At 44.5% G+C, this 26,880-nt stretch overlaps 1 protein-coding gene across 1 annotated transcript in view; it reads left to right on the top strand.

Moving 5' to 3' along the window:
- Positions 1-26,880, top strand: part of LOC134983834 (uncharacterized) — a 311,233-nt gene that overhangs the window by 165,408 nt on the left and 118,945 nt on the right. Inside the window, exon 8 of the mRNA XM_063949458.1 lies at positions 6,798-8,190. Within this exon, the coding sequence (XP_063805528.1) occupies positions 6,798-8,190 (1,393 nt within the window). The remainder of the gene's footprint in view (positions 1-6,797; positions 8,191-26,880) is intronic.

Genomic DNA, 26,880 nt, shown 5'->3' with positions numbered 1-26,880 from the left:
TAAACAGTGGAGCATTAGTTCACGTATTGACTGATGCATTTAAGCCTGCAGCTTCCCCCCCCCCCACACATATTACCAGCATTGTATCAATTAACAACCAATTAAAACCCAATGGTTTTTCTCTGACGTCCTAAGTGGATGCTGGGAACTCCGTAAGGACCATGGGGAATAGCTGCTCCGCAGGAGACTGGGCACATCTAAAGAAAGCTTTAGGGCTACCTGGTGTGCACTGGCTCCTCCCACTATGACCCTCCTCCAGACCTCAGTTAAAATCTTGTGCCCGGCTGAGCTGGATGCACACTAGGGGCTCTCCTGAGCTCCTAGAAAGAAAGTATATTTTAGGTTTTTTATTTTACAGTGAGATCTGCTGGCAACAGACTCTCACTGCTACGAGGGACTAAGGGGGAGAAGAAGCGAACCTACCTGCTTGCAGCTAGCTTGGGCTTCTTAGGCTACTGGACACCATTAGCTCCAGAGTGATCGAACACAGGGCCCGACCTAGATCGTCCGGTTCCGGAGCCGCGCTGCTGTCCCCCTTACAGAGCCAGAAGCAAGAACGGAAAATCGGCGGCAGAAGACTTCGGTCTTCAACAAGGTAGCGCACAGCACTACAGCTGTGCGCCATTGCTCCTCATGCACACCTCACACTCCGGCCACTGATGGGTGCAGGGCGCTGGGGGGGGGGGCGCCCTGAGGGCAATATAATACACCTTGGCTGGCAAATCTACACCATATATAGTCAGCAATGCTATATAGGTGTAAAAATACCCCTGCCAGAGTTTCAGAAAAAGCGGGAGAAGTCTGCCTAAAAAGGGGCGGTGCTATCTCCCTCAGCACACTGGCGCCATTTTTCCCTCACAGCTCCGCTGGAAAGATCGCTCCCAGGCTCTCCCCTGCAGTTTTGACTACAGAAGGGTAAAAAAGAGAGGGGGGGCACTAAATTTAGGCGCAGTATATATAATATAAGCAGCTATAAGGGAAAAAACACTCAGTTATAGTGGGATCCCTGTGTTATATAGCGCTCTGGTGTGTGCTGGCATACTCTCTCTCTGTCTCCCCAAAGGGCTTTGTGGGGTCCTGTCCTCAGTCAGAGCATTCCTTGTGTGTGTGCGGTGCGTCGATACGGCTGTGTCGACATGTTTGATGAGGAGGCTTATGTGGAGGCGGAGCAGGTGCCGATAAATGTGATGTCACCCCCTGCAGGGCCGACACCTGAGTGGATGGACTTGTGGAAGGAATTACGTGAAAGTGTTAACTCCTTACATAAAAGGTTTGACGACATACCAAATATGGGACAGCCGGCTTCTCAGCTCGTGCCTGCCCAGCCGTCTCAAAGGCCATCAGGGGTTCTGAAACGCCCGCAACCTCAGATGGCAGACAGATGTCGACACGGATACTGATACCAGTGTCGACGATGAGGAGACAAATGTAATGTCCAATAGGGCCACTCGTTACATGATTGAGGCAATGAAAAATGTGTTGCACATTTCTGATCTTACCCCGGGTACCACAAAAAGGGGTATTATGTTTGGGGAGAAAAAACTACCAGTAGTTTTTCCCCCATCTGAGGAATTAAATGAAGTGTGTGAAGAAGCGTGGGCTTCCCCCGATAAGAAATTGGTAATTTCTAAAAGGTTACTAATGCCGTACCCTTTCCCGCCAGAGGATAGGTCACGTTGGGAAACACCCCCTAGGGTGGATAAAGCGCTCACATGCTTGTCAAAAAAGGTGGCACTACCGTCTCCGGATACGGCCGCCCTAAAGGAACCTGCTGATAGAAAGCAGGAGGCTATCCTGAAGTTTGTGTATACACACTCAGGCATTATACTGAGATCAGCTATTGCTTCAGCATGGATGTGCAGTGCTGCAGCTGCGTGGTCAGATTCCCTGTCGGAAAATATTGATACCCTAGACAGGGACACTATATTGCTAATCATAGAGCATATTAAAGACGCGGTCTTATACATGAGAGATGCACAGAGGGATATTTGCCGGCTGGCATCTAAAATAAGTGCAATGTCCATTTCTGCCAGAAGAGGGTTATGGACTCGGCAGTGGACAGGGGATGCAGATTCTAAAAGGCACATGGAAGTTTTGCCTTATAAGGGTGAGGAGTTTTTCGGGGATGGTCTCTCGGACCTCGTTTCCACAGCAACAGCTGGGAAGTCAACGTTTTTGCCCCATGTTGCCTCACAGCCAAAGAAAGCACAGTATTATCAGGTACAGTCCTTTCGGCCCCACAGGCGGAGCCAGGTACGGTGGGGGGCCGACTCAAAAATTTCAGCAGTCAGTGGGCTCGCTCACAGGTGGATCCCTGGATCCTTCAAGTAGTATCTCGGGTACAAGCTGGAATTCGAGACGTCTCCCCCCCCCCCCCCCCCCCGCCGTTTCCTCAAATCTGCCTTGCCGACAACTCCCTCAGGCAGGGAGGCTGTGCTAGAGGCAATTCACAAGCTGTATTCCCAGCAGGTGATAGTCAAGGTGCCCCTACTTCAACAAGGACGAGGTTACTATTCCACACTGTTTGTGGTACCGAAACTGGACGGTTCAGTGAGACCCATTTTAAATTTAAAATCCTTGAACACATATATAATAAAATTCAAGTTCAAGATGGAATCGCTCAGGGCGGTTATTGCAAGCCTGGACGAGGGGGATTACATGGTATCTCTGGACATCAAGGATGCTTACCTGCATGTCCCCATTTACCATCTTCACCAGGAGTACCTCAGATTTGTGGTACAGGACTGTCATTACCAATTCCAGACGCTGCCGTTCGGTCTCTCCACGGCACCGATGGTATTTACCAAGGTAATGGCCGAAATGATGATACTCCTTCGAAAAAAGGGAGTTTTAATTATCCCGTACTTGGACGATCTCCTGATAAAAGCGAGGTCCAAGGAGCAGTTGTTGGTCGGGGTAGCACTATCTCGGGAAGTGCTACAACAGCACGGTTGGATTCTAAACATTTCAAAGTCACAGCTGATCCCTACGACACGTTTACTGTTCCTGGTGATGGTTCTGGACACAGACCAGAAAAAAGTGTTTCTCCCGGAGGAGAAAGCCAAGGAGCTGTCATCTCTAGTCAGAGGCCTCCTAAAACCAAAACAGGTGTCGGTGCATCACTGCACGCGAGTCCTGGGAAAAATGGTAGCTTCATACGAAGCAATTCCATTCAGCAGGTTCCATGCAAGAACGTTTCAGTGGGACCTGTTGGACAAGTGGTCCGGATCGCATCTTCAGATGCATCGGCTGATAACCCTGTCTCCGAGGACCAGGGTGTCTCTGCTATGGTGGCTGCAGAGTGCTCATCTTCAAGAGGGCCGCAGATTCGGCATACAGGACTGGGTCCTGGTGACCACGGATGCCAGCCTTCGAGGCTGGGGGGCAGTCACACAGGGAAGAAACTTCCAGGGACTATGGTCAAACCAGGAGATCTCCCTACACATAAATGTTCTGGAGCTGAGGGCCATTTACAATGCCCTAAGTCAAGCAAGACCACTGCTTCAAAACCAGCCGGTACTGATTCAGTCAGACAACATCACCAGACAACATCACGGCGGTCGCCCATGTAAACCGACAGGGCGGCACAAGAAGCAGGATGGCGATGGCAGAAGCCACAAAGATTCTCCGATGGGCGGAAAATCACGTTAGCACTGTCAGCAATGTTCATTCCGGGAGTGGACAACTGGGAAGCAGACTTCCTCAGCAGGCACGACCTCCACCCGGGAGAGTGGGGACTTCATCCAGAAGTTTTCCAAATGATTGTAAACCGTTGGGAAAGGCCACAGGTAGACATGATGGCGTCCTGCCTCAACAAAAAGCTAAAAAGATATTGCGCCAGGTCAAGGGACCCTCAGGCGATAGCTGTGGACGCTCTAGTGACACCGTGGGTGTACCAGTCGGTTTATGTGTTCCCTCCTCTACCTCTCATACCCAGGGTACTGAGAATAATAAGAAGACGAGGAGTAAGGACTAAACTCGTGGTTCTGGATTGGCCAAGAAGAGCTTTGTATCCGAAACTTCAAGAAATGATCTCAGAGGACCCATGGCCTCTGCCGCTCAGACAGGACCTGCTGCAGCAGGGGCCCTGTCTGTTCCAAGACTTACCGCGTCTGTGTTTGATGGCATGGCGGTTGAACACCGGATCCTAAAAGAAAAGTGCATTCCGGAGGAAGTCATTCCTACGCTGATTAAAGCCAGGAAAGATGTCACTGCAAAACATTATCACCGCATATGGTGGAAATATGTTGCTTGGTGTGAGGCCAGGAAGGCCCCAACAGAGGAATTTCAGCTGGGTCGATTTCTGCACTTTCTACAGTAAGGAGTGACTATGGGCCTAAAATTGGGTTCCATTAAGGTCCAGATCTCGGCTCTGTCGATTTTCTTTCAGAAAGAACTGGCTTCACTGCCTGAAGTTCAGACATTTGTTAAGGGAGTGCTGCGTATTCAGCCCCCTTTTGTGCCTCCAGTGGCACCTTGGGATCTCAACGTGGTGTTGGGTTTCCTAAAGTCACATTGGTTTGAGCCACTAAAAACCGTGGATTTGAAATATCTCACGTGGAAAGTGGTCATGCTGTTGGCCTTGGCTTCGGCCAGGCGTGTGTCAGAATTGGCGGCTTTGTCATGTAAAAGCCCTTATCTGATTTTCCATATGGATAGGGCGGAATTGAGGACTCGTCCTCAGTTTCTCCCTAAGGTGGTATCTGCTTTTCATTTGAACCAACCTATTGTGGTGCCTGCGGCTACTAGGGACTTGGAGGATTCCAAGTTACTGGACGTAATCAGGGCCTTGAAAATCTATGTTTCCAGGACGGCTGGAGTCAGGAAAACTGACTCGCTGTTTATTCTGTATGCACCCAACAAGCTGGGTGCTCCTGCTTCAAAGCAGACTATTGCTCGCTGGATCTGTAGCACAATTCAGCTTGCACATTCTGCGGCTGGACTGCCGCATCCTAAATCTGTAAAAGCCCATTCCACGAGGAAGGTGGGCTCTTCTTGGGCAGCTGCCCGAGGGGTCTCGGCTTTGCAACTTTGCCGAGCTGCTACTTGGTCAGGGGCAAACACGTTTGCTAAATTCTACAAATTTGATACCCTGGCTGAGGAGGACCTTGAGTTCTCTCATTCGGTGCTGCAGAGTCATCCGCACTCTCCCGCCCGTTTGGGAGCTTTGGTATAATCCCCATGGTCCTTACGAAGTCCCAGCATCCACTTAGGACGTCAGAGAAAATAAGATTTTACTCACCGGTAAATCTATTTTTCGTAGTCCGTAGTGGATGCTGGGCGCCCATCCCAAGTGCGGATTGTCTGCAATACTTGTATATAGTTATTGTTAACTAAAGGGTTATTGTTGAGCCATCTGTTACGAGGCTCCGTTAATATTTCATACTGTTAACTGGGTATAATATCACGAGTTATACGGTGTGATTGGTGTGGTTGGTATGAGACTTACCCGGGATTCAAAATCCTTCCTTATTGTGTCAGCTCTTCAGGGCACAGTATCCTAACTGAGGTCTGGAGGAGGGTCATAGTGGGAGGAGTCAGTGCACACCAGGTAGTTCTAAAGCTTTCTTTAGATGTGCCCAGTTTCCTGCGGAGCCGCTATTCCCCACGGCCCTTACGGAGTCCCAGCATCCACTACGGACTACGAGAAATAGATTTACCGGTGAGTAAAATCTTATTTTTATTACTTTATTCAGCTCTTTATACACTTAACTTTGTGTTTAATATTTCAACGATTTATCTTACATACTTTACTGTACTTAATAAAGGTTATATATTATTTATTAGTGCGCAAACAGGACAGCACTTTCTCTTCTATGGTGTTTTATTATAGCAATGTCCATGTCACCTCTAGTAATCCCACATGAGCGCCTACGTCACCTCTAGTAATCCCACATAAGCATCCATGTCACCTCCTAGTAATCCCAGATGAGCATCCATGTCACCTCTAGTAATCCCACATGAGCGCCTTCGTCACCTCTAGTAATCCCACATGAGCGCCTACGTCACCTCTAGTAATCCCACATAAGCATCCATGTCACCTCCTAGTAATCCCAGATGAGCGTCCATGTCACCTCTAGTAATCCCACATGAGCGCCCACGTCACCTCTAGTAATCCCAAATGAGCGTCCATGTCACCTCTAATAATCCCCCATGTCACCTCCTAGTAATCCCCCAAAAGCATCCATGTCACCTCTAGTAATCCCACATGAGCGTCCATGTCACCTCTAATAATCCCACATGAGAGTCTGTGTCACCTCTAGTAATACCACATGAGCGTCCATGTCCCCTCTAGTAATCCCACATGAGCGCCAATGTCCCCTCTAGTAATCCCACATGAGCGCCAATGTCCCCTCTAGTTATCCCACATGAGCGTCCGTGTCACCTCTAGTAATCCCACATGAGCGCCCACGTCACCTCTAGTAATCCCACATGAGCGCCCACGTCACCTCTAGTACTCCCATATGAGCGTCTGTGTCACCTCTAGTAATCCCATATGAGCGTCCGTGTCACCTCTAGTAATCCCATATGAGCGTCCGTGTCACCTCTAGTAATCCGACTTGAGCGTCCGTGTCACCTCTAGTAATCCCACTTGAGCGTCCATGTCACCTCTAGTAATCCCACTTGAGCCTTCAGTGTTGATCAAGCTCCAGTCTAAGCATCCTAGTTTTTTGTTTTTTAATAAACATAAAAGCACTGATTACAGGTAAAAAAAAAAGTGGCAGTTATAGAATTATATATTGTATCCTGTTACATCCTGGGTCTTGTCTGCTCGTTTTATATATTAATGTATTTTATTTCCAGCAGATGGACCCACAAGCAGGAATATCTCAGAAGGACATCTAATGTTATCCCTGGATTGTGAAATAACAGATAACGACAGTAGACAGGATTCTCCAGGAGATAACCTCATTATCCCAATTATACATCCAGCTCTATCAACTGATCCCCCTGATCCTGGGAAATCTTCTCCTGATCACTCTGATATTGGTGCATCTATTACAGCTCTGAGATTAGATACAGAGTTTCCCTGTTCTACAGATGCCAAATGTTTTACACAGAACACAAACCGTATTACTCATCAGCCAGCTAAGGCAGGTGAGAGGCTATTTCCATGTTCTGAGTGTGGGAAATGTTTTACATATAAATCAGATCTTGTTACACATCAGAGACGTCACACTGGTGAGAAGCCATTTCCATGTTCTGAGTGTGGGAAATTTTTTACAAGTAAATCAAATCTTGTTACACATCAGAGAAGTCACACAGGTGAGAAGCCGTATTCCTGTTCTGAGTGTGGGAAATGTTTTGCACAGAAATCTGATCTTTTTAAACATCAGAGAAGTCACACAGGTGAGAAGCCGTATTCCTGTTCTGAGTGTGGGAAATGTTTTGCATCGAAATCATATCTTGTTACACATCAGAGAAGTCACACAGGTGAGAAGCCGTATTCCTGTTCTGAGTGTATGAAATGTTTTCCACAGAAATCAGATCTTATTACACATCAGAGAAGTCACACTGGTGAGAAGCCATTTCCATGTTCTGAGTGTGGGACATTTTTTGCATCGAAATCAAATCTTGTTACACATCAGAGAAGTCACACAGGTGAGAAGCCGTATTCCTGTTCTGAGTGTGGGAAATGTTTTGCACATAAATCGTCTCTTTTTAAACATCAGAGAAGTCACACAGGTGAGAAGCCGTATTCCTGTTCTGAGTGTGGGAAATTTTTTGCATCGCAATCAATTCTTGTTACACATCAGAGAAGTCACACAGGTGAGAAGCCGTATTCCTGTTCTGAGTGTGGGAAATGTTTTGTATCGAAACCAAATCTTGTTACACATCAGAGAAGTCACACAGATGAGAAGCCGTATTCCTGTTCTGAGTGTGGGAAATGTTTTGTATCGAAACCAAATCTTGTTACACATCAGAGAAGTCACACAGGTGAGCAGCCATATTCCTGTTCTGAGTGTGGGAAATGTTTTGCACACAAATCATCTTTTGTTAGTCATCAGAGAAGTCACACAGGTGAAAAGCCGTATTCCTGTTCTGTGTGTGGGAAATGTTTTCCACAGAAATCGGCTCTTGTTACACATCAGAGAAGTCACACAGGTGAGAAGCCGTATTCCTGTTCTGAGTGTGGGAAATGTTTTAGACAGAAATCACATCTTGTTACACATCAGAGAAGTCATACAGGTGAGAAGCCATTTTCATGCTGTGAGAGAAATATATATGTTGAACATATTAGACATTACCCAAGCACGGAACCATTTAAATCTTCTGGAGTATAATTATCACTGTCATGCAATGTTCCTCAAGGGTCAATCCTATCTCCTATCTTCATGCAATATACAGTCTGGTCCATATATATTGGGACATCGACACAATTTTCATATTTTGAGCTCTATACACCACCACAATGGATTTGAAATTAAACAAACAAGATGTGCTTTAACTGCAGACTTTCCGCTTTAATTTGAGGGTATATACATCAAAATCAGGTGAACGGTGTAGGAATTAAAATGGTTTTTATATGTGCCTCCCACTTTTTAAGGGACCAAAAGTAATGGTACAAACTAAACAATCCTAAATCAAATATTGTAAATCAGATCAGTGCGATCGTCCAGATCAACAAAAAATACTTTACTACTTAATGTGGTCGCAGCCCGGATCAGTGTTTCGTGAATTGAGCTTTGACATATTTTCCAAGGGCGATCTGATTACCATCTCCTAGATGAAGACCTGGATACAATATCCATACTGATATGCAAATATTTATCTGGTACGCATATAAATTTTGTGTGATAACTGAATTTAATCCTACATACGGAAATATACTACGCTATATAGCGATTCTTTGTGTCTCCTAGCAGCATTTAGATCCCAGTAGTAACCTGGACTAAAGAATGGGGGACTGATACGCCATGTGTCAAGCCGTAATCCGTACGCTATAATATTCTTGCGTGTGACAAAACTAGTGATAAGCGGATTCGGTTTTACTCTGTTCTCAAAACGGCATCTTATTGGCTTACAGATGTCATGTGTTTTGTATAGCCAATAAGATTCTGTTTTGAGATCCGAGTAAAACCGAATCCGCTCATCACTAGACAAAACTGATTGAAAAATACTACACCATAGTCGCTCTCTTGTTTCTTCCTTTGATTCCAAAATCCTAAATCAAACTTTTACTTTTTAATATTTTGTTGCAAATCCTTTTGTCAGTTACAGCCTGAAGTCTGGAACGCATAGACATCACCAGACGCTGGGTTTCATCCCTGGTGATGCTATGCCAGGCCTCTACTGCAACTGTCTTCAGTTCTTGCTTGTTCTTGGGGCATTTTCTCTTCCGTTTTGTCTTCATCAAGTGAAATGCATGCTCAATCGGATTCAGGTCAGGTGATTGACTTGGCCATTGCATAACATTCCACTTATTTGCCTTAAACGCTTTGGTTGCTTTCGCAGTATGCGTCGGGTCATTGTCCATCTGCACTGTGAAGCGCCTTCCAGTGAGTTCTGAAGCATTAGACTGTATATGAGCAGATAAAATTGCCCAAAACACTTCAGCATTCATCCTGCTGCTTTTATCAGCAGTCACATTATCAATAAATACAAGGGAACCAGTTCCATTGGCATCCATACATGCCCACGCCATGACACTTCCACCACCATGCTTCACTGATGAGCTGGTAGGTTTTGGATCATGAGCAGTTCCTTTCCTTCTCCATACTCTTTTCTTCCCATCACTCTGATACAAGTTGATATTTGTCTCATCTGTCCATAGGATGTTCCAGAACTGTAAAGGCTTTTTTAGATGTTGTTTGCAAACTCTAATCTGGTCTTCCTGTTTTATTGCTCACCAATGGTTTACATCTTGTGGTGAACCCTCTATATTCACTCTTGTGAAGTCTTCTCTTGATTGTTGAGTTTGACACATATACACCTATCTCCTGGAGAGTGTTATTGATCTGGGCAACTGTTGTGATGGGGTTCGTGCTATTTAGTACACTAGTAGTGTACTAAATAGCATGAACAGCTTGTAACGTAGAGTGGCAAGTTTAATCTTTCTATGTATAATGGAGAGAAATAAAAGCTCCTCCCTACGTTCCTGGATGCCAAATCACTGTCCTTAGTATCTCTGTACAGTTTTTTCTATTAGAGTACTAATTAGCAGGAACAGCTTATAATGTACAACACAGATTCTCTAACGCCGACGATCTACAGTACTGTGTTGCTCGAACAGTTAGTTGCGTCAGAATACACTAATTTATATCTACTGTTATGTCTATACGTGCTCATTACCTGCAGATTTACCCCGATTTGTGTGAAACCTGTGTGCACCCTTCTGTTGAATGTTTTACAATGGATTACACAAAAAAAAAAATAAAGTGAATGTCATTGGAACACAAAAAAAATTGACACTTTGGGAATCGAACCCGGTACTCAGCGTGGCAGACCGGAGCCTTCATCGCTAGCCCACAGCACTGCATGGAAGATTGTCAAGTTCATGTGTAAAAGTACTGCAAAGAGCGATTCCTTCCTATTGGTGTTTGTTTATGCCATTAGGGGACTCGGACACTCATTTTGTGCACTGTACATACTGTAAAGTCAATGAGCTACATTATTCCTTTCACACATTAGTTGTGTCTGCATACACAAGTGTTTTAACACGTTCATTTGCGTCTGTATAAACTATACACACAGGGATTTGGCATCCAGAAACTTAGGGAGGAGCTTTTATCTCTCCCCATTATACTTAATATTACGGGATTTGTACACTCGCATATCCCTAACATCAATAGACCATACTGTATCTGTAACACGTTCATTTGCATCTGTATATGCTGTACTATTTGCACCTTTACTGTATATACTGTTATATACTTTATGACATACTGTAGCATAATGTAGCGTAATGAGATGCACCAGTAAAGTAGTTCTTAAGCTGTAGTTCAGTATTGTATTTTAATGGAGACCACACGCTTGGGCATTAGTGATTTAAAAAAGCGACATCTGGTGGATGATCTTAGGTATTACACTCGAAGGTAACGCCAAATGCTCTGTGTGCCTTCCTACGACTAGGCGCGCCTCCTTGCGCCCAGGTACGCTGCGTATGCCTGATCGCGACTAACGCCTCAGCCAGCCAAGATAACGGAGGACCCATCTGTATATTTAGTTCCTAAATAATACATCCCAAATGCTTAGGTCTTTTTTCTGCTGTTTATTTTGTATCTTGTGCTTTGTGTAAATGTGAATGTCTAATACCAGTTTGCACAATCTGTATTGCTGCATGACAATATGGCGGCCATTGGAACGTGTTTTCACTTCTAGTTTGCCTAACTTGTTGCTGACACTCATCTTGATCAGGAGTGCTGAGTGTTTTCTGATACAAGATCCTATCTATATATACCCTGTATATTATAATGTGCATTAGAGTCACCCGGGTTCCATCTGCGGTGGTTTGTTGTATGTTACATCTATATGGTGCGGATACTCCCCTGTATGATTTCATAATAAAAGCTTTTGTCTGCATCTAATTATTGCATTAAAGCTTTTATTTTTATTCTGTTTTATATTCCCGTCTGAGTAATTACGCCATAATGTCTAATCTCGGAGTAGACCCCAGAAGATGTAAAGAAACCTTTGTAAGTGTTCCATCATTGTGTTTCGTGTAAGCATACAGGTAAGTGATGGCACGGTGGTCACTGACCGTCACATTCAGGTGGTATAATGGAAGTGGGACTGTCTGGGCTTATTCTAGTCTACTCCAGAAATAAAAAAACTCAGCCTTTATCCTGCTTAAAAAAATTACAAAGCCCATAAATCAAGCTTGGTTGGACAAGACAGTGTCCACATTAATGGTGGCACATCATATAGGCTGAGGACCCATGCTTCTGCTGTATATGGCATAACCCTCTTTGTCGACAAAAACCTTGCCATCACCACTCACAATGTCCACCATTGCCCTTTCAGAAGGGACACAACTTTGCTTGTTCCACCTACTTCACAGAGCCCAGGACCATCTCCATGACCATGTCATGTTTATCTGGGAGGTTCATGGCCTGAGATGACCACAGAACCACCAGGTAGTTGCCAAGAAGAGAGAGGGGGAGAGCTGTCAATAGCAGCTGGTAAGAGGGGTGGTAAATCCCCTGGTGGATAAATATACAGCAAAAGAAAAGAATTACCAGCGCTGGCTGATCATGTATGATTAATAGGTACTATACATCCGAAAGGCTTAGTGAATTAAAAACCACAGTTATTCCACATGTAAAAACACACACAAAAAATAAATAAAATATAAATAACATTGAGAAATAAATGATTAAAAATTAGAATATGCCACAATATGCCTGAGTTGATGATTTAGATGTCCACATGAACTGCTAGTGATGGACATTTCCAGTGACATTGGTCCTCTCTGAGTGTCATTAGCCGTTGATGTGGACATCTAAATCATCAACTCAGGCATATTGTGGCATATTTTAACTTTTAATTTATTTCTCAATTTTTTTTTTCTATGTGTTTTTACATGTGGAATAAATGTGTTTTTTAATTCACTAATCCTTTTGGATGTATAGTACCTATTAATCATACATGATCAGCCAGCGCTGGTAATTCTTTTCTTTTGCAGTGGCCAAGAAGAACTCAGACTCCCCAGGAACTAGTAACCCACCCCGCATGATGTAAAGAAGGGACAACCACAGGGTCTGGCTCACCTATTTCCTTCCTAAAAGCTGCTCTTTACCCAGTTTGGTACCTGTGGGATCCCACTCCAATTTCCCTTGAGAGTCCTTACTAATCCCTTCTGAGCCTACTAGTTCCTTCCTCTTCCAACCACTCCTCATTTTTAACCTTTTCACTACCTGCTGTGTGAGTCCCATCCAACCACTCCTCCTCTCCTTGACTCATTGGTGTAGCAACCCCCTTCCCCCCCCCACCACACTGCTACACTGCAGTTAAGCTGTGAGACTTGCTGCTAGCAGTACTCACTACTCAGCACACACTCACATCCTGATTACACAGCTGTGCCAGATATACTGTCTCACTGACAGCCAGGACGAGACACTCCCAGAAAGGCATGTATGTATGAGTATGGAGAGAGTGGGCGCAGTGGGGCTGCATGACTGACAGCTGAGCCTGTCACGTCAGTGAGGTGGATGGGGCATCCCATTCCCAGCAGGAACAGCACACTATTTGTAAGAGCCGGAGCGGTGCAGGGCTACTGGCTGACAGCCTAGCATCTCGGTGCAGCTGCAGAAGTCTGTAAATGATGGGAAATAACATCTGGCCCATGGCTACTGTGAGGAAATGAGAGGTCTGTGACAATATAGCTATGCCTCATTTCTCTGACGTCCTAGTGGATGCTGGGAACTCCGAAAGGACCATGGGGAATAGCGGCTCCGCAGGAGACTGGGCACAACTAAAGAAAGCTTTTAGACTACCTGGTGTGCACTGGCACCTCCCCCTATGACCCTCCTCCAAACCTCAGTTAGATTTTTGTGCCCGGCCGAGCTGGATGCACACTAGGGGCTCTCCTGAGCTCCTAGAAAAGAAAGTATATTTTAGGTTTTTTATTTTACAGTAAGACCTGCTGGCAGCAGGCTCACTGCAACGAGGGACTAAGGGGAGAAGAAGCGAACCTACCTGCTTGCAGCTAGCTTGGGCTTCTTAGGCTACTGGACACCATTAGCTCCACAGGGAACGACCGCAGGACCCATCCTTGATGTTCGGTCCCGAGGCCGCGCCGCCGTCCCCCTTACAGAACCAGAAGCCAGAAGAGGTCCGGAAAATCGGCGGCAGAAGACTTCAGTCTTCACCAAGGTAGCGCACAGCACTGCAGCTGTGCGCCATTGCTCCTCATGTACACCTCACACTCCGGTCACTGGTGGGTGCAGGGCGCTGGGGGGGGCACCCTGAGCAGCAATAAAAACACGCTGTCGTTTGGACTCTCCACGGCACCGAGGGTGTTTACCAAGGTAATGGCAGAAATGATGATACTCCTTCGAAAAAAGGGAGTTTTAACTATCCCGTACTTGGACGATCTCCTTATAAAGGCGAGGTCCAAGGAACAGTTGTTGGTCGGGGTAGCACTATCTCGGGAAGTGCTACAACAGCACGGATGGATTCTAAACATTCCAAAGTCACAGCTGGTTCCTACCACAAGCCTACTGTTCCTGGGGATGGTTCTGGACACAGAACAGAAAAAAGTGTTTCTCCCGATGGAGAAGGCAGAGGAGCTGTCATCTCTAGTCAGAGACCTCCTGAAACCAAAACAGGTATCGGTGCATCACTGCACACGAGTCCTGGGAAAAATGGTAGCTTCCTACGAAGCAATTCCATTCGGCAGGTTTCATGCAAGAATTTATCAGTGGGACCTCTTGGACAAGTGGTCAGGATCGCATCTTCAGATGCATCGGCTGATAACCCTGTCTCCAAGGACCAGGGTATCTCTGTTGTGGTGGCTGCAGGCGGCTCATCTTCTAGAGGGCTGCAGATTTGGCATACAGGACTGGGTCCTGGTGACCACGGATGCCAGCCTTCGAGGCTGGGGGGCAGTCACACAGGGAAGAAATTTCCAATGACTTTGGTCAAGTCAGGAATCGTCCCTACACATAAATATTCTGGAACTGAGGGCCATTTACAATGCCCTAAGTCAGGCAAGGCCCCTGCTTCAAAACCAGCCAGTTCTGATCCAATCAGACAACATCACGGCAGTCGCCCATGTAAATAGTTATAGTTATTGCCTAACTAAAGGGTTATTGTTATGAGCCATCTGTTGAGAGGCTCAGTTATGTTTCATACTGTTAACTGGGTATAGTTTCACGTGTTATACGGTGTGATTGGTGTGGCTGGTATGAGTCTTACCCGGGATTCCAAATCCTTCCTTATTGTGTCAGCTCTTCCGGGCACAGTATCCTAACTGAGGCTTGGAGGAGGGTCATAGTGGGAGGAGCCAGTGCACACCAGGTAGTCTAAAAGCTTTCTTTTAGTTGTGCCCGTTCTCCTGCGGAGCCCCTATTCCCCATGGTCCTTTCGGAGTTCCCAACATCCACTACGGACTACAAGAAAAAGATTTACCGGTGAGTAAAATCTTATTTTCTTATGTCAAATATGTACTTTTTATCCCTATACATTCAATTCATCTATTTCCTCATTCTCCATAACATGTCCATTACTGCTCACCCAATATTGTTTAAATCAACCTTAATATTAATATATGCAATTGTGTTACGTTATCTGTTACCCTTTAGATAATGTATTCATGTTAGACCTGGTTTTCTATTGTTTACTACCACCACAGTGGACACTCAAAGGGTGAGTCATATAAGGTACCATTGTCCCTTTTTGTTTACTCCCTATTGTCCGACAGTGAGCTGACCAGACATGGTGGCTTTCCCGCTGATGTAATCACCTTGATTAGAATATGTATTGTATTCCAATGCTGTAAGATCCTTAGACAAGGAAGTCACACACACTCCATGTAATATGAAGCTTCTGAGGAATATAAATAGAGCTAACCAGAGAGCTGAAAGAGATTCTATGCTCCTTGACTAAGAAGTGATGTTCTGGCAGGAGTTTATGGTGGGAATTGTCATGTGGAATTGGATTACAGAGGTGTGCTGAGCGGTTTATAATACATTCTGTTCAATAAACCACTGTTGGTTTTTAATTTACCACTGTGCCTGAGTGATTTGGAACCCAGTATCTTCACAGCTACTATCGATGGCGGGTAACTACCTGGCTCTCTGCCTTTGATGGTAAAACTAGTTATCATCAGGTATAAACCATCAATGATTCCTGATCATCAATAGTTGATGGCCAATCCTAGACCAGACCGAGAGACCACAGCCACCACCAGATCCACAATGTGTACCTAGAAGCTTCCACATCTGGCACTTGGTCACCCACCATCAGATCTACCTTCTCCTAGAGAGCCACCTTCACAGCTTTCCACATCTAAGCTGGAAGTCTGCAGGTTTCCTTCACCACCAGCTTGGATCTCCTTTGCATCAGCATCCTGGCCAGCCTCAGACAGGTCCATGGAATCAGCATTATGATAACTTTTGACTCTCTATTTGCTGCAGCTGCTGTATAGTTCCTGTGATTTCCTCCAGCTCATTAACCAGCTGCACCAGCTCCTCATTTCATGTAACTCTCCCAGCTGCTGTAACAGTTTTTTCTCCTGCAGGGTCCACAGGTTATCCATAGGATAACATTGGGATATGATGATGCAACAGTGGATTTGCACCAAATGGTCAAAGCTTTTGGCCTCCCAGCATGCAGTGGGCCCGTCCATATATCCCCACCTCCTGGCTCAGGCAAATCAGTTTTTTGTTTGGTGTGGCAGGAGCCAGTCCATGGTCAAGAGGGCTTCTGGTTTTTAGCAGCTATAAGCTTTCTTATTTTATTTTTATAGTCTTTTTCTTGAGTGATCTTTCTAAAAAGCGTCTTACACCTACCTTAGAAAGAGTAGCTCCAACAATGCCCCGCCGAGACATGACAACGCTTACCCACATGTACAGTGCTGTTTTGGCGGGAGTCTGCATCGGATATACTAGCAAGTCCAGCAGAAGTCACCTGGCTGTGACCGGAGCATGGGGAGAAGGTAAGGCATCGGTTCTGCTTAGAGGGGGAACACGGACACAGCCGCACAGTTTTGGAGGAGACTACCAGTCACTGATGCAGCTGCCACCTATGGTGCACCGTGCTAGGCCTTCAGGATCATAGCTCCAGAGGTAGTATGAGGCCATCATCCCTGGGATTGATGTCAGCTGTGGGGAGTCAGACGCTCCCCTGCTCACCCCTCCCAGGAACCATTTTCCGGCTTCCATCTGAGACACTGGGGTATATTCACTAAGGTCCCGATTTTGACCGAGATGCCGTTTTTTCTTCAAAGTGTCATCTCGGTAATTTACTAAACTCAAATCACGGCAGTGATGAGGGCATTCGTATTTTTTTGGAAGTCCAACAAAAAAAATACGAATGAATACACCATCGGTCAAAACACGGCTGTTTAAGTATGAATCTCGGTCATTTACTAAGAAGTGCAAAGCAAAAAAAAAACACTGCCGTGAAAAATTACAACTCGTAAAAAAGTGCTAAAAAAACCCAGACCTGCTTTTTATATCCGTGATTGGATAGGCATGCACGGATCCATGACATCCGTGCATGTATATCAGTGGGAAGGGGTGGGAAAGTGCTTATTTTCCCCAAAAAAATTGCGTGGGGTCCCCCTCCTAAGCATAACCAGCCTCGAGCTCTTTGAGCCGATCCTGGTTGCAGAAATATGGGGAAAAAATTGACAGGGGTTCCCCCATATTTAAGCAACCAGCATCGGGCTCTGCGCCTGGTTCCAAAAATACGGGGGACAAAAAGAGTAGGGGTCCCCCGTATTTTTAAAACCAGCACCGGGCTCCACTAGCTGGACAGATAATGCCACAGCCGGGGGTCACTTTTATATAGTGCCCTGCGGCCGTGGCATCAAAAATCCAACTAGTCACCCCTGGCCGGGGTACCCTGGGGGAGTGGGGACCCCTTCAATCAAGGGGTCCCCCCCAGCCACCCAAGGGCCAGGGGTGAAGCCCGAGGCTGTCCCCCCTATCCAATGGGCTGCGGATGGGGGGCTGATAGCCTTTGTTGAATTTGAAAATATATTGTTTTTAGTAGCAGTACTACAAGTCCCAGCAAGCCTCCCCCGCATGCTGGTACTTGGAGAACCACAAGTACCATCATGCGGCGGAAAATGGGCCCGCTGGTACCTGTAGTACTATTACTAAAAAAATACCCCAAAAAACACAAGACACACACACCTTGAAAGTAGTTTTATTACATACATCCACACAAACATACATACATACATACTTACCTATATCCCCACGCAGGTCGGTCCTCTTGTCCAGTAGAATCCAAGGGGTACCTGTTGAATAAATTATACTCACCAGCTCCAGGGTCCCAGGCTCCTCGTAGCATCACTTTGTAATCCACGTACTTGAATAAAAAAATAAAACGGACACCCGAGCCACGCACTGAAAGGGGACCCATGTTTTCACATGGGTCCCTTTTCCCCGACTGCCAGAAACCCACTCTGACTTCTGTCTAAGTGGGTTTCTTCAGCCAATCAGGGAGCGCCACGTTGTAGCACTCTCCTGATCGGCTGTGTGCTCCTGTACTGAGTGACAGGCAGCATGCGGCAGTGTTACAATGTAGCGCCTATGCGCTCCATTGTAACCAATGGTGGGAACTTTCTGCTCAGCGGTGAGGTCACTTTCGGTCAACCGCAGGGCAGAAAGTTCCCACCATGTGTCTTGTGTTTTTTTGAGTATTTTTTGAATAATAGTACTACAGGTACCAGCGGGCCCGTTTTTCCGCCGCATGCTGGTACTTGTGGTTCTCCAAGTACCAGCATGCGGGGGAGGCTTGCTGGGACTTGTAGTACTGCCACTAAAAACAATATATTTTCAAATTCAACAAAGGCTATCAGCCCCACATCCGCAGCCCATTGGATGGGGGGGACAGCCTCGGGCTTCACCCCTGGCCCTTGGGTGGCTGGGGGGGGACCCCTTGATTGAAGGGGTCCCCACTCCCCCAGGGTAACCCGGTCAAGGGTGACTAGTTGGATTTTTGATGCCACGGCCGCAGGGAACTATATAAAAGTGACCCCCGGCTGTGGCATGACGTACCAATGATTTGTACAGTGGCAGGATTACATCCTCGTCCTTGGTCTCAATGCCCCGTTTTATGCATGCAAGCACTTGCCTTTTTTTGCTGCATTTTGACATTGTGTACTGATAAGCCTATTATCCATGAGCACCCCCAAATCTTTTTCCACCACAGTTACCCTATAATTTCCCCATTTAGAGTGTACGATATATGTGTGTTTTTTGTCCCAAAATGCATAATTTAGCATTTTTCTATATTGAACCTCATTCCCCATTTAGACACCCAGGCTTCAAGTTTAAATAAGTCATTTTGTAGAGACTCCACATCACTATCTGAATTACCTTACACAGCTTAGTATCATCCACAAAGATTGACACTGTGCTTTCCAGGACTATTCCTAGATCGTTGATAAATGTATTGAACAGTATCGTGCCAAGTACGGACCCTTGTGGTATTCCACTAACTACTGGTGCCCAGCTGGAGAACATCCTGTTCACCATTTCTCGTTGTACTCTGTTATCCAGCCAATTACCTATCCATGTACAAATAGTATATCCTAGACAGTGTTTAGTGTAAAAAAAAAAAAATTAACCCCAGCACGGATCACACAGATCCGGCCGAGATTCATTTTTAAAAAGTCGGCAGTGTTTTGTAATCACTGCCCTAAAAAATAAAAAAAAAACACGAATGACATCGACATCGGAACAAATTCAAATGCAGAATACGACAGCTTAGTAAATTAGTCGTAATCAATTCAAAAAGTTGCAAGTTTACACTTTCGATGTCATTCGTGATTGAACTTTGACCTTTTTCCGAAAATTACGAATGTTAGTAAATATACCCCTGTGTATCTAAAAGGACCCAGTCGCAGCATAGGCGGCTGTGTGACTGGTGCGGCTTTGTTCACTTGGGCATCTGTGTTCACTGTAGGTTCACGGGGCGAGTGTGTACACTATTAGTGTCTGGATCCACTCAGCGTTCGCTAACGTATTGATCGGTCCTGGAAGTGGGGTGAGTCTCATCGTATCCCACTCTCCTGAGCTGGGTAATACAGCACTAAGTCTCTATCTACCTTTTGAGTATGAATAGTTGGATATGTGCCTAATGCATACGAGTCTAATAATTATTACTGTTGTTTCTTTTGCTATGCGTCTGAATATGGCTAAACTCCTATATAAGGTAATAGTTACATAGTTACATAATTAGTGAGGTTGAAAAGAGGCAAAATGCCCATCGGGTTCAACCTGTATTCTGTGATCAGCTGATCATATTATAATGTACCTGCTGATGTAATGGCTTAGTACCAATTGACAACAGTGACTCTTACCACTCCCAGATTAATGTCACTGTGTTAAATGCTATAACCCTGGATACTCTTTCCAGTTAGAAATTTGTCTAATCGGTTTTTAAATGCATTTACAGAGTCTGCCATTACTATCTTCTCCAGCAGGGAGATTCACATTTTTATTACCCTTACCATGAAGAATCCTTCCCTACGCTGTATACGGAAGCCTTTCCTCATACTCCAGTGTCTCTAACCCTTTAATCAGATTAGTAGCCCGCCTTTGAACCCTTTCTAGTTCTCCTAAATCTTTTTTATAATATGGTGCCCAAAATTGAACACAATATGCCAGATACAGACGTACCAATGATTTGTACAGTGGCAGGATTACATCCTCGTCCCTTGTCTCAATGCCCCGTTTTATGCATGCGAGCACTTTACTTGCCTTTTTTTGCTGCATTTTGACATTGTGTACTGATAAGCCTATTATCCATGAGCACCCCCAAATCTTTTTCCACCACAGTTACCCCTATAATTTCCCCATTTAGAGTGTACGATATTTGTGTGTTTTTTGTCCCAAAATGCATAATTTAGCATTTTTCTATATTGAACCTAATTACCCATTTAGACGCCCAGGCTTCAAGTTTAAATAAGTCATTTTATAGAGGCTCCACATCGCTATCTGAATTACCTTACACAGCTTAGTATCATCCACAAAGATTGACACTGTGCTTTCCAGGCCTATTCCTAGATCGTTGATAAATATATTGAACAGTTGCGCGCCAAGTACGGACCCTTGTGGTATTCCACTAACTACTGGTGCCCAGCTGGAGAACATCCTGTTCACCATTTCTCGTTGTACTCTGTTATCCAGCCAATTACCTATCCATGTACAAATAGTATATCCTAGACCAAGTTCCCCTAATTTGATGATCAGTCTCCTGTGAGGCACTGTATCGAAGGCTTTTTCAAAATCTAAATACACCACATCCACTGCTTTACCCTGATCAAGATTCTCACTCACTTCCTCGTAGAAGCTAATTAAGTTAGTTTGACATGATCTGTCCCTTACAAACCCATGCTGACTTTTGCTAATAATCTTATTAACCTGCAGATAATCCTTTATGCTATCCCTCAAGAAACCTTCCAATATTTTGCCCACTACAGAGGTTAAGCTAACTGGTCTATAGTTACAAGGATTATTTTTAGTTTCCTTTTTTAATTATGGCACTACCTCCACTATGCACCAATCCTTAGGTACCTTGCCTGATCTGTTTGAACTGTGGATTATCAAGTATAGGGGTTTTGCTAGCTATGACCTAAGCTCCGTAATAACCCTCTGATGAAAACCATCTGGGCCTGGTGATTTATTAATCTTTATTTTGCTTAGTCTCTCAAGGACAACAAGTATTCAGCCAAGAGTCATTACCATCACTATCTTTATGCACTACTTTCTTCGACTGATCCCCCCTGGTGAATACTGAGGAAAAAAATTGTTCAGTATTTCCGCTTTTATTTTATCATCGTTTATCAAAGCTCCCAATTCATCTTTTAACGGGCCTACATTCTCATTCTTTAACCTTTTACTGTTTATGTATTTATAAAACTGTTTAGGATTGCTTTTACTCTCTATAGCGATTTGCTTTTCGTTTACAACTTTTGCTGCGATTATTACTTTATTGCATTTTTTTTGCATTCCTTGTAATGCTGGAATGACTCCTCCCCTCCATTAGATTTAAATGTTTTGAAAGCACGCCTCTTTTTAGCCATTGCTTCTTTGACCTCCTTATTAAGCCATATTGGTTTGTTTTTAGTACGCCTGCGTTTACTGTTCATAGGAATGAATTTGTGAATATTGCTATCAAGCAACCCTTTTAAAGCATCCCACATTTCCGTTGTGTCTTTACCATGAAACAAAACTTCCCAATCAATCTCGTTTAGTGCCTGTCTCAGCATATTGAAATTAGCTTTTCTAAGGTTAAATGTTTTAGTTGTTCCCTTATAGCTATGTTTCTTGAAACTGATGTCAAATGTGATCATATAGTGGTCACTGTTTCCCAAAGTCTCCCCAACTTTAGTGTTTGATATAATGTCCACATTATTGGTAATAACTAGGTCCAGAATAGTTTTACCTCTAGTTGGGTCCTCGACTAATGTATTTAAGAACCTGCTGCTCCTAGTTTTTACACATGAATCGTTACTCCAATTTGTATCAGGATAGTTAAAATCCCCTAACACTAGGATGTCCCCCTTTCCCGCAGCTTTTTCAATTTGGTGTAAGAGTTGTTCCTCGTCATGTATACTAATATCTGGTTGCTTGTAGCACGTGCCAATGACTAGTTTCTTTGCCTCTGTGCCCCCACTTGTGATCTCAGCCCATAGCGACTCCACGTTATCTCCAGCCTCCCCGAAAATACCCTCTATTAAGTTTGGTTTTAGAGATGGTGTAACAAAGAGACATACCCCTCCTCCCCTTTTTGGTAGCCCCGTCCCTCCTGAAAAGAGAATATTCCTCCAAATTCGCAACCCAGTCGTGAGAGTCGTTCCACCATGTTTCCGTAATATCTATAATATCATACTGAGACTTTGATACAAGCCATTCCAATTCCCCCATTTTACCCGATAGGCTTCTTGCGTTCACAAGCATACATCTTAGCTTAGCCTCTCCATTGCCCGTTTGTTTTAGTGGTATCTTATCTATATTTACAAGTGTCTTTCTAGACTTACCCTTACTGACTGTTATTCTCCTCCCTCCCTTTCCACCCCATCATGCTTAATACAGCCTTCCTCACTACTATCTCTATCTGACCTATAAGACTTTGTAAACCCCCCCCCTGATGTTAGTATCCTCCCTTATGCTATGCACATTAGTTTCTATATACCGTATTGCTGAGCCATATCCGTCATTAGGTAATAAATTGGGAATATCTTGGCAATACCTGTGTCAGTATTTCCGGTGTCAATACCCATGCAAATACCCTTGCCATCTGATCTTACGCTCCCTCCTTCTCCACCCCCAAATTGTTCACTACCCCCATCCTTACTGCTCTCACTAATTAACCCGCAGCTTCTAGCTAAACCCTCCCCCAGGCTTCTAGTTTAAAAGCTCCTCCAACCTTCTAATCCATCCTGACAAAGATGCCGCCTGACTGAGAAGTCCACCCAGGGTTCCAGGAACACAAACCCCTCCTTCCTACACCAGTCTCTAAGCCACACATTTACCTCCCTGATCTCCCTCTGCCTCCCTGGGCTAGTGCATGGCACTGGTAATATTTTGGAGAATATTACCCTAGATGTCCTTGCCTTAAGTTTCTTACCTAAGTCCCTATAGTCTTTCTTAAGGACATCCCACCTACCACTAACTTTGTCATTGGTGCCAAAATGCATCAAGATCGGGGGGACTTTACCAGCCCCTCCCAACAATCTACCCTGTCCGCGATGTACTGTACCCGAGCACCTGGAAGACAACAGACTATGACGATCATGGTCCCTGTAGCAGATTGCCCTGTCGTCCTGATAGTAGAATCCCCTACCACCACAATCTGACTAGATACCTATCTTTTTTCCTCCGGTTACATCATTTCCTCACTGCCATCCTCAGAACCTTCATCAAATTGGGCAAATTTATTGGGGTTTGGGGGTTCGGAGATGTCCTATCTTCCCCTCCCCCTCTTCTTCCTTCTAACCATGACCCAGCTGTCTACCTGATCTTCCTCATCTACCAATGATCTCCTCTGCAACTCCTCCACCATTTTATCTAAACTTTGCTCGAGATTGTGAATGCTCCTTAGTCTCGTAACGGCCCGCTCTAGATCAGTTACCTGGGCTTCCAGGGCGGCCGTACGTTCACATCTCGCACAGATGTACCCGCACTCGGACTGTTGTGCCAGGTGCGCATACATCATGCACGACATGCATTGAGTGAGATTCCCAATCTCGGCCACCCCCATTTTTTCATTAGTGCTAACTCCCTGCTACCTTCAGAAAATCAAAAAGAGGGGGACAATCAATATACAAGGAATATATAAGGAACAATAAACAAATAAAATAAAGGAATAAGGGACACTAAATAAATAAATATATATATAAATAAAGGGATAGGATAAGTATACATTTAGTACAAATACAGGGACTCAACAATAAAATGCAGTAATGGACAAAGGAAGACAATCCGTTATACAACACAGTGGGAAAAGCTAATAGGGAAAGTTACTACTCATCTGCTCCACTGATCTGTGCACAGAAGTTGTAAAGAAAGTTTTCCAAACCAGCGCTCCAAACCAGCAGTGCTGCAACGTCCGCTGAAGTGGTCACCGCCACTTCCAAAAAACCACCAAACAATGCACAAGATGCAGATGTGCGCACCCACCGGGGTAATACGGGATTAATGCTTGAATATTAACTCCGTAGGAAATAGTCAATTACTTTAATCCTTCCTTAAAAATTAGAACAGAATTCCTATTTTTTCCCTCAAAAGAACAGAAAATGAAGGAATATATAGTGAAGTACAGTTTTATTAAAAAAAACTGCCTACAATTTAAAATAGTATTAAAAACAATTCCACCAACATTTGATGGGGCAAATGTGCATGCCAGAATAAGTGGGGTCCCCAGTGATGGTTACCCTATAGCGCTTGTGAGATAGTGAACAAGTACCTCCCAGGAACTCAGCACTGTTTCTCCTCTGGCTATGGCAGTCCTGGGTACCTTCACAGATTCTTTATTCTGCTGCAGTCTGTCCCACAATACCAGCGCGTTTCTGCTCACAAGGAGCCTTTATCAAGGTATGGTGGAATAGAGAACTGGGGATATTTAAACCCAGTGCTGTGGTGTGATTGGTTTAGACTGTGCAGTGCAAGTAAACGTCTCCCTCTATATGTTACCTCATAGGGCTTATTTTAGAGGGTCTTATGTAGATATTTCACAACCCCTTTGGTGGTAAAATCATAAAATAATTATTTTTAAATACTTGAAAACATTAAAAAGAACCGTAATTGGGTGTGCGTTCCAACTTGTGGAACGCACACCTGACTTCCGCTTCCGTCCGCTACTCGTTCCTATTTGTGGCGCGAGCTTGTCAGTTTGTGTTACTCCTCCCGCGGTCTGGAACGCACACGATTTCCATTTCCGCGCGGACCCCGTGCTATTGGCCGTGGTGATGTAGTGTACCTGCATCTAGGATTTCCATTCACGGAGGCCCCGATCGTGGAACGCATTTTTGGTTATTATGCGTTCCACAGACCTGCATTTAGGACTTAATACAAACAAACTTGCTAAAAAGATATAAAATGGCCCCTTATAGCAATATAATCATGAGTAGTATGAAAAAAAATTTTTAGGTATAAAAAAAGGTTATATGAAAATAACACCATAAATAGTGCCGGAAAGTAATTTTGAGAATGTCTTCGTAACCCCATGCTTATTGATAATATGTGTACAAATACAGCATTATGAAGGCAGGGGTGGAAATGAAAAGTAACCTTAAAGGAACATATAAATAGATTTTCATAAAATATATATATCAATAAATTATTATAAAAACCATTTGAGTCCAAAGTCCAGGTGTAGTCCTTTTGGAGCTAGAGTGCCCATATTATAAATCCACCTCATTTCAGTCTGTGCAAGATTCTCCTCCGGCCACTGGCTCTCCCCGACCGCTGGCTTCCCCCTTGCTGCCGGCTTCTGGCTCTAGCACCTTGCTGCTCCATCCTTGTGTGCGCCTTCGTGTGTGTGCGCCCAATGTCACTTCTGGTTCCGGTCGCTCAATGCTCTGTCTCAGTAATAGGTTTCTCCTACATACTTGAAATGTATTTGTAGTTGATTATGTGCTCATATTGCTTATTATACTAATGTATAACCTGTGACTGATGAATTTATAATAATTCTGTCAGTTTTTTCTGTCTATTCAAATCATCAATGCTGGTGCAAAGCAGGGTAGGGTCGGATTTTAGGTCACTTTAACAAAATTTAAAGTGATTACAGTCACAAATTGTGTAGTACACTGTGCAAGTGTCTGATTATTTATCATGTCTAAGGGGGTAATTCCAAGTTGATCGCAGCAGGAAAATTTTTAGCAGTTGGGCAAAACCATGTGCACTGTAGGGGAGGCAGATTTAACATGTGCAGAGAGAGTTAGATTTGGGTGGGGTGTGTTAAATCTGCAATCTCTTTTGCAGTGTAAAAATAAAGCAGCCAGTATTTACCCTGCACAGAAACAAAATAACCCAACCAAATCTAACTCTTTCTGCACATGTTATATCTGCCTCCCCTGCAGTGCACATGGTTTTGCCCAACTGCTAACAAAATTCCTGCTGCAATCAACTTGGAATTACCCCCTAAGAGCGACAAGGGTGAGGAAAATACATTCACAGCAGCACCAATACTCATATCCTGTTAGTCAAAGCTGAGCTAACCTCTCAGGATCTGGTTCAGAAAAATTGTTTTAGCTTTCACCAAAGTCTCTTGAAAAATCCAAGGAGGACATAGGAGCAAGTCGAACCCCCATGGGCTACCTTTGTACAGACATTATCCAGTATAGCTCAGTGGATAATTCCAACTTCTGTACCAGAGATAGGTTACAGTATTAACCCTTACATGCAGCATTCCTCCTGAGGTTTATCAGCAGGGGAAGCAGCAGCCTCTCAACAAAAAGAGGCTGAAAGGCTAGTGGTAAGTAAAGCACATAGACATGAAACAACATCTTCACAGTCTACACATGCTTCAGATGAGGATTCGTTGGAGAATGAAGACTCATTACACTCTGGTTCTGCATACGAAGATGAGGAAGGAAGGTCTCGGCTCAGTGGACATATCTGAGTAAATTAATGTGATGAAAGCCATTCTATCCTTAGAAGAATCAGCAGAGCCTGTGTTAAAATCCAAGACATCTGTGTTTAAATGTCCCAAAACAGGACTGTGTTTTCTGGGTCAGAACAGCTGAAGGAA

Source organism: Pseudophryne corroboree (genome assembly GCF_028390025.1).
Source record: "Pseudophryne corroboree isolate aPseCor3 chromosome 3 unlocalized genomic scaffold, aPseCor3.hap2 SUPER_3_unloc_26, whole genome shotgun sequence".
In the NCBI taxonomy this organism is placed as follows: Eukaryota; Metazoa; Chordata; class Amphibia; order Anura; family Myobatrachidae; genus Pseudophryne; species Pseudophryne corroboree.
This window is presented reverse-complemented; position numbering and strand designations above follow the sequence as displayed.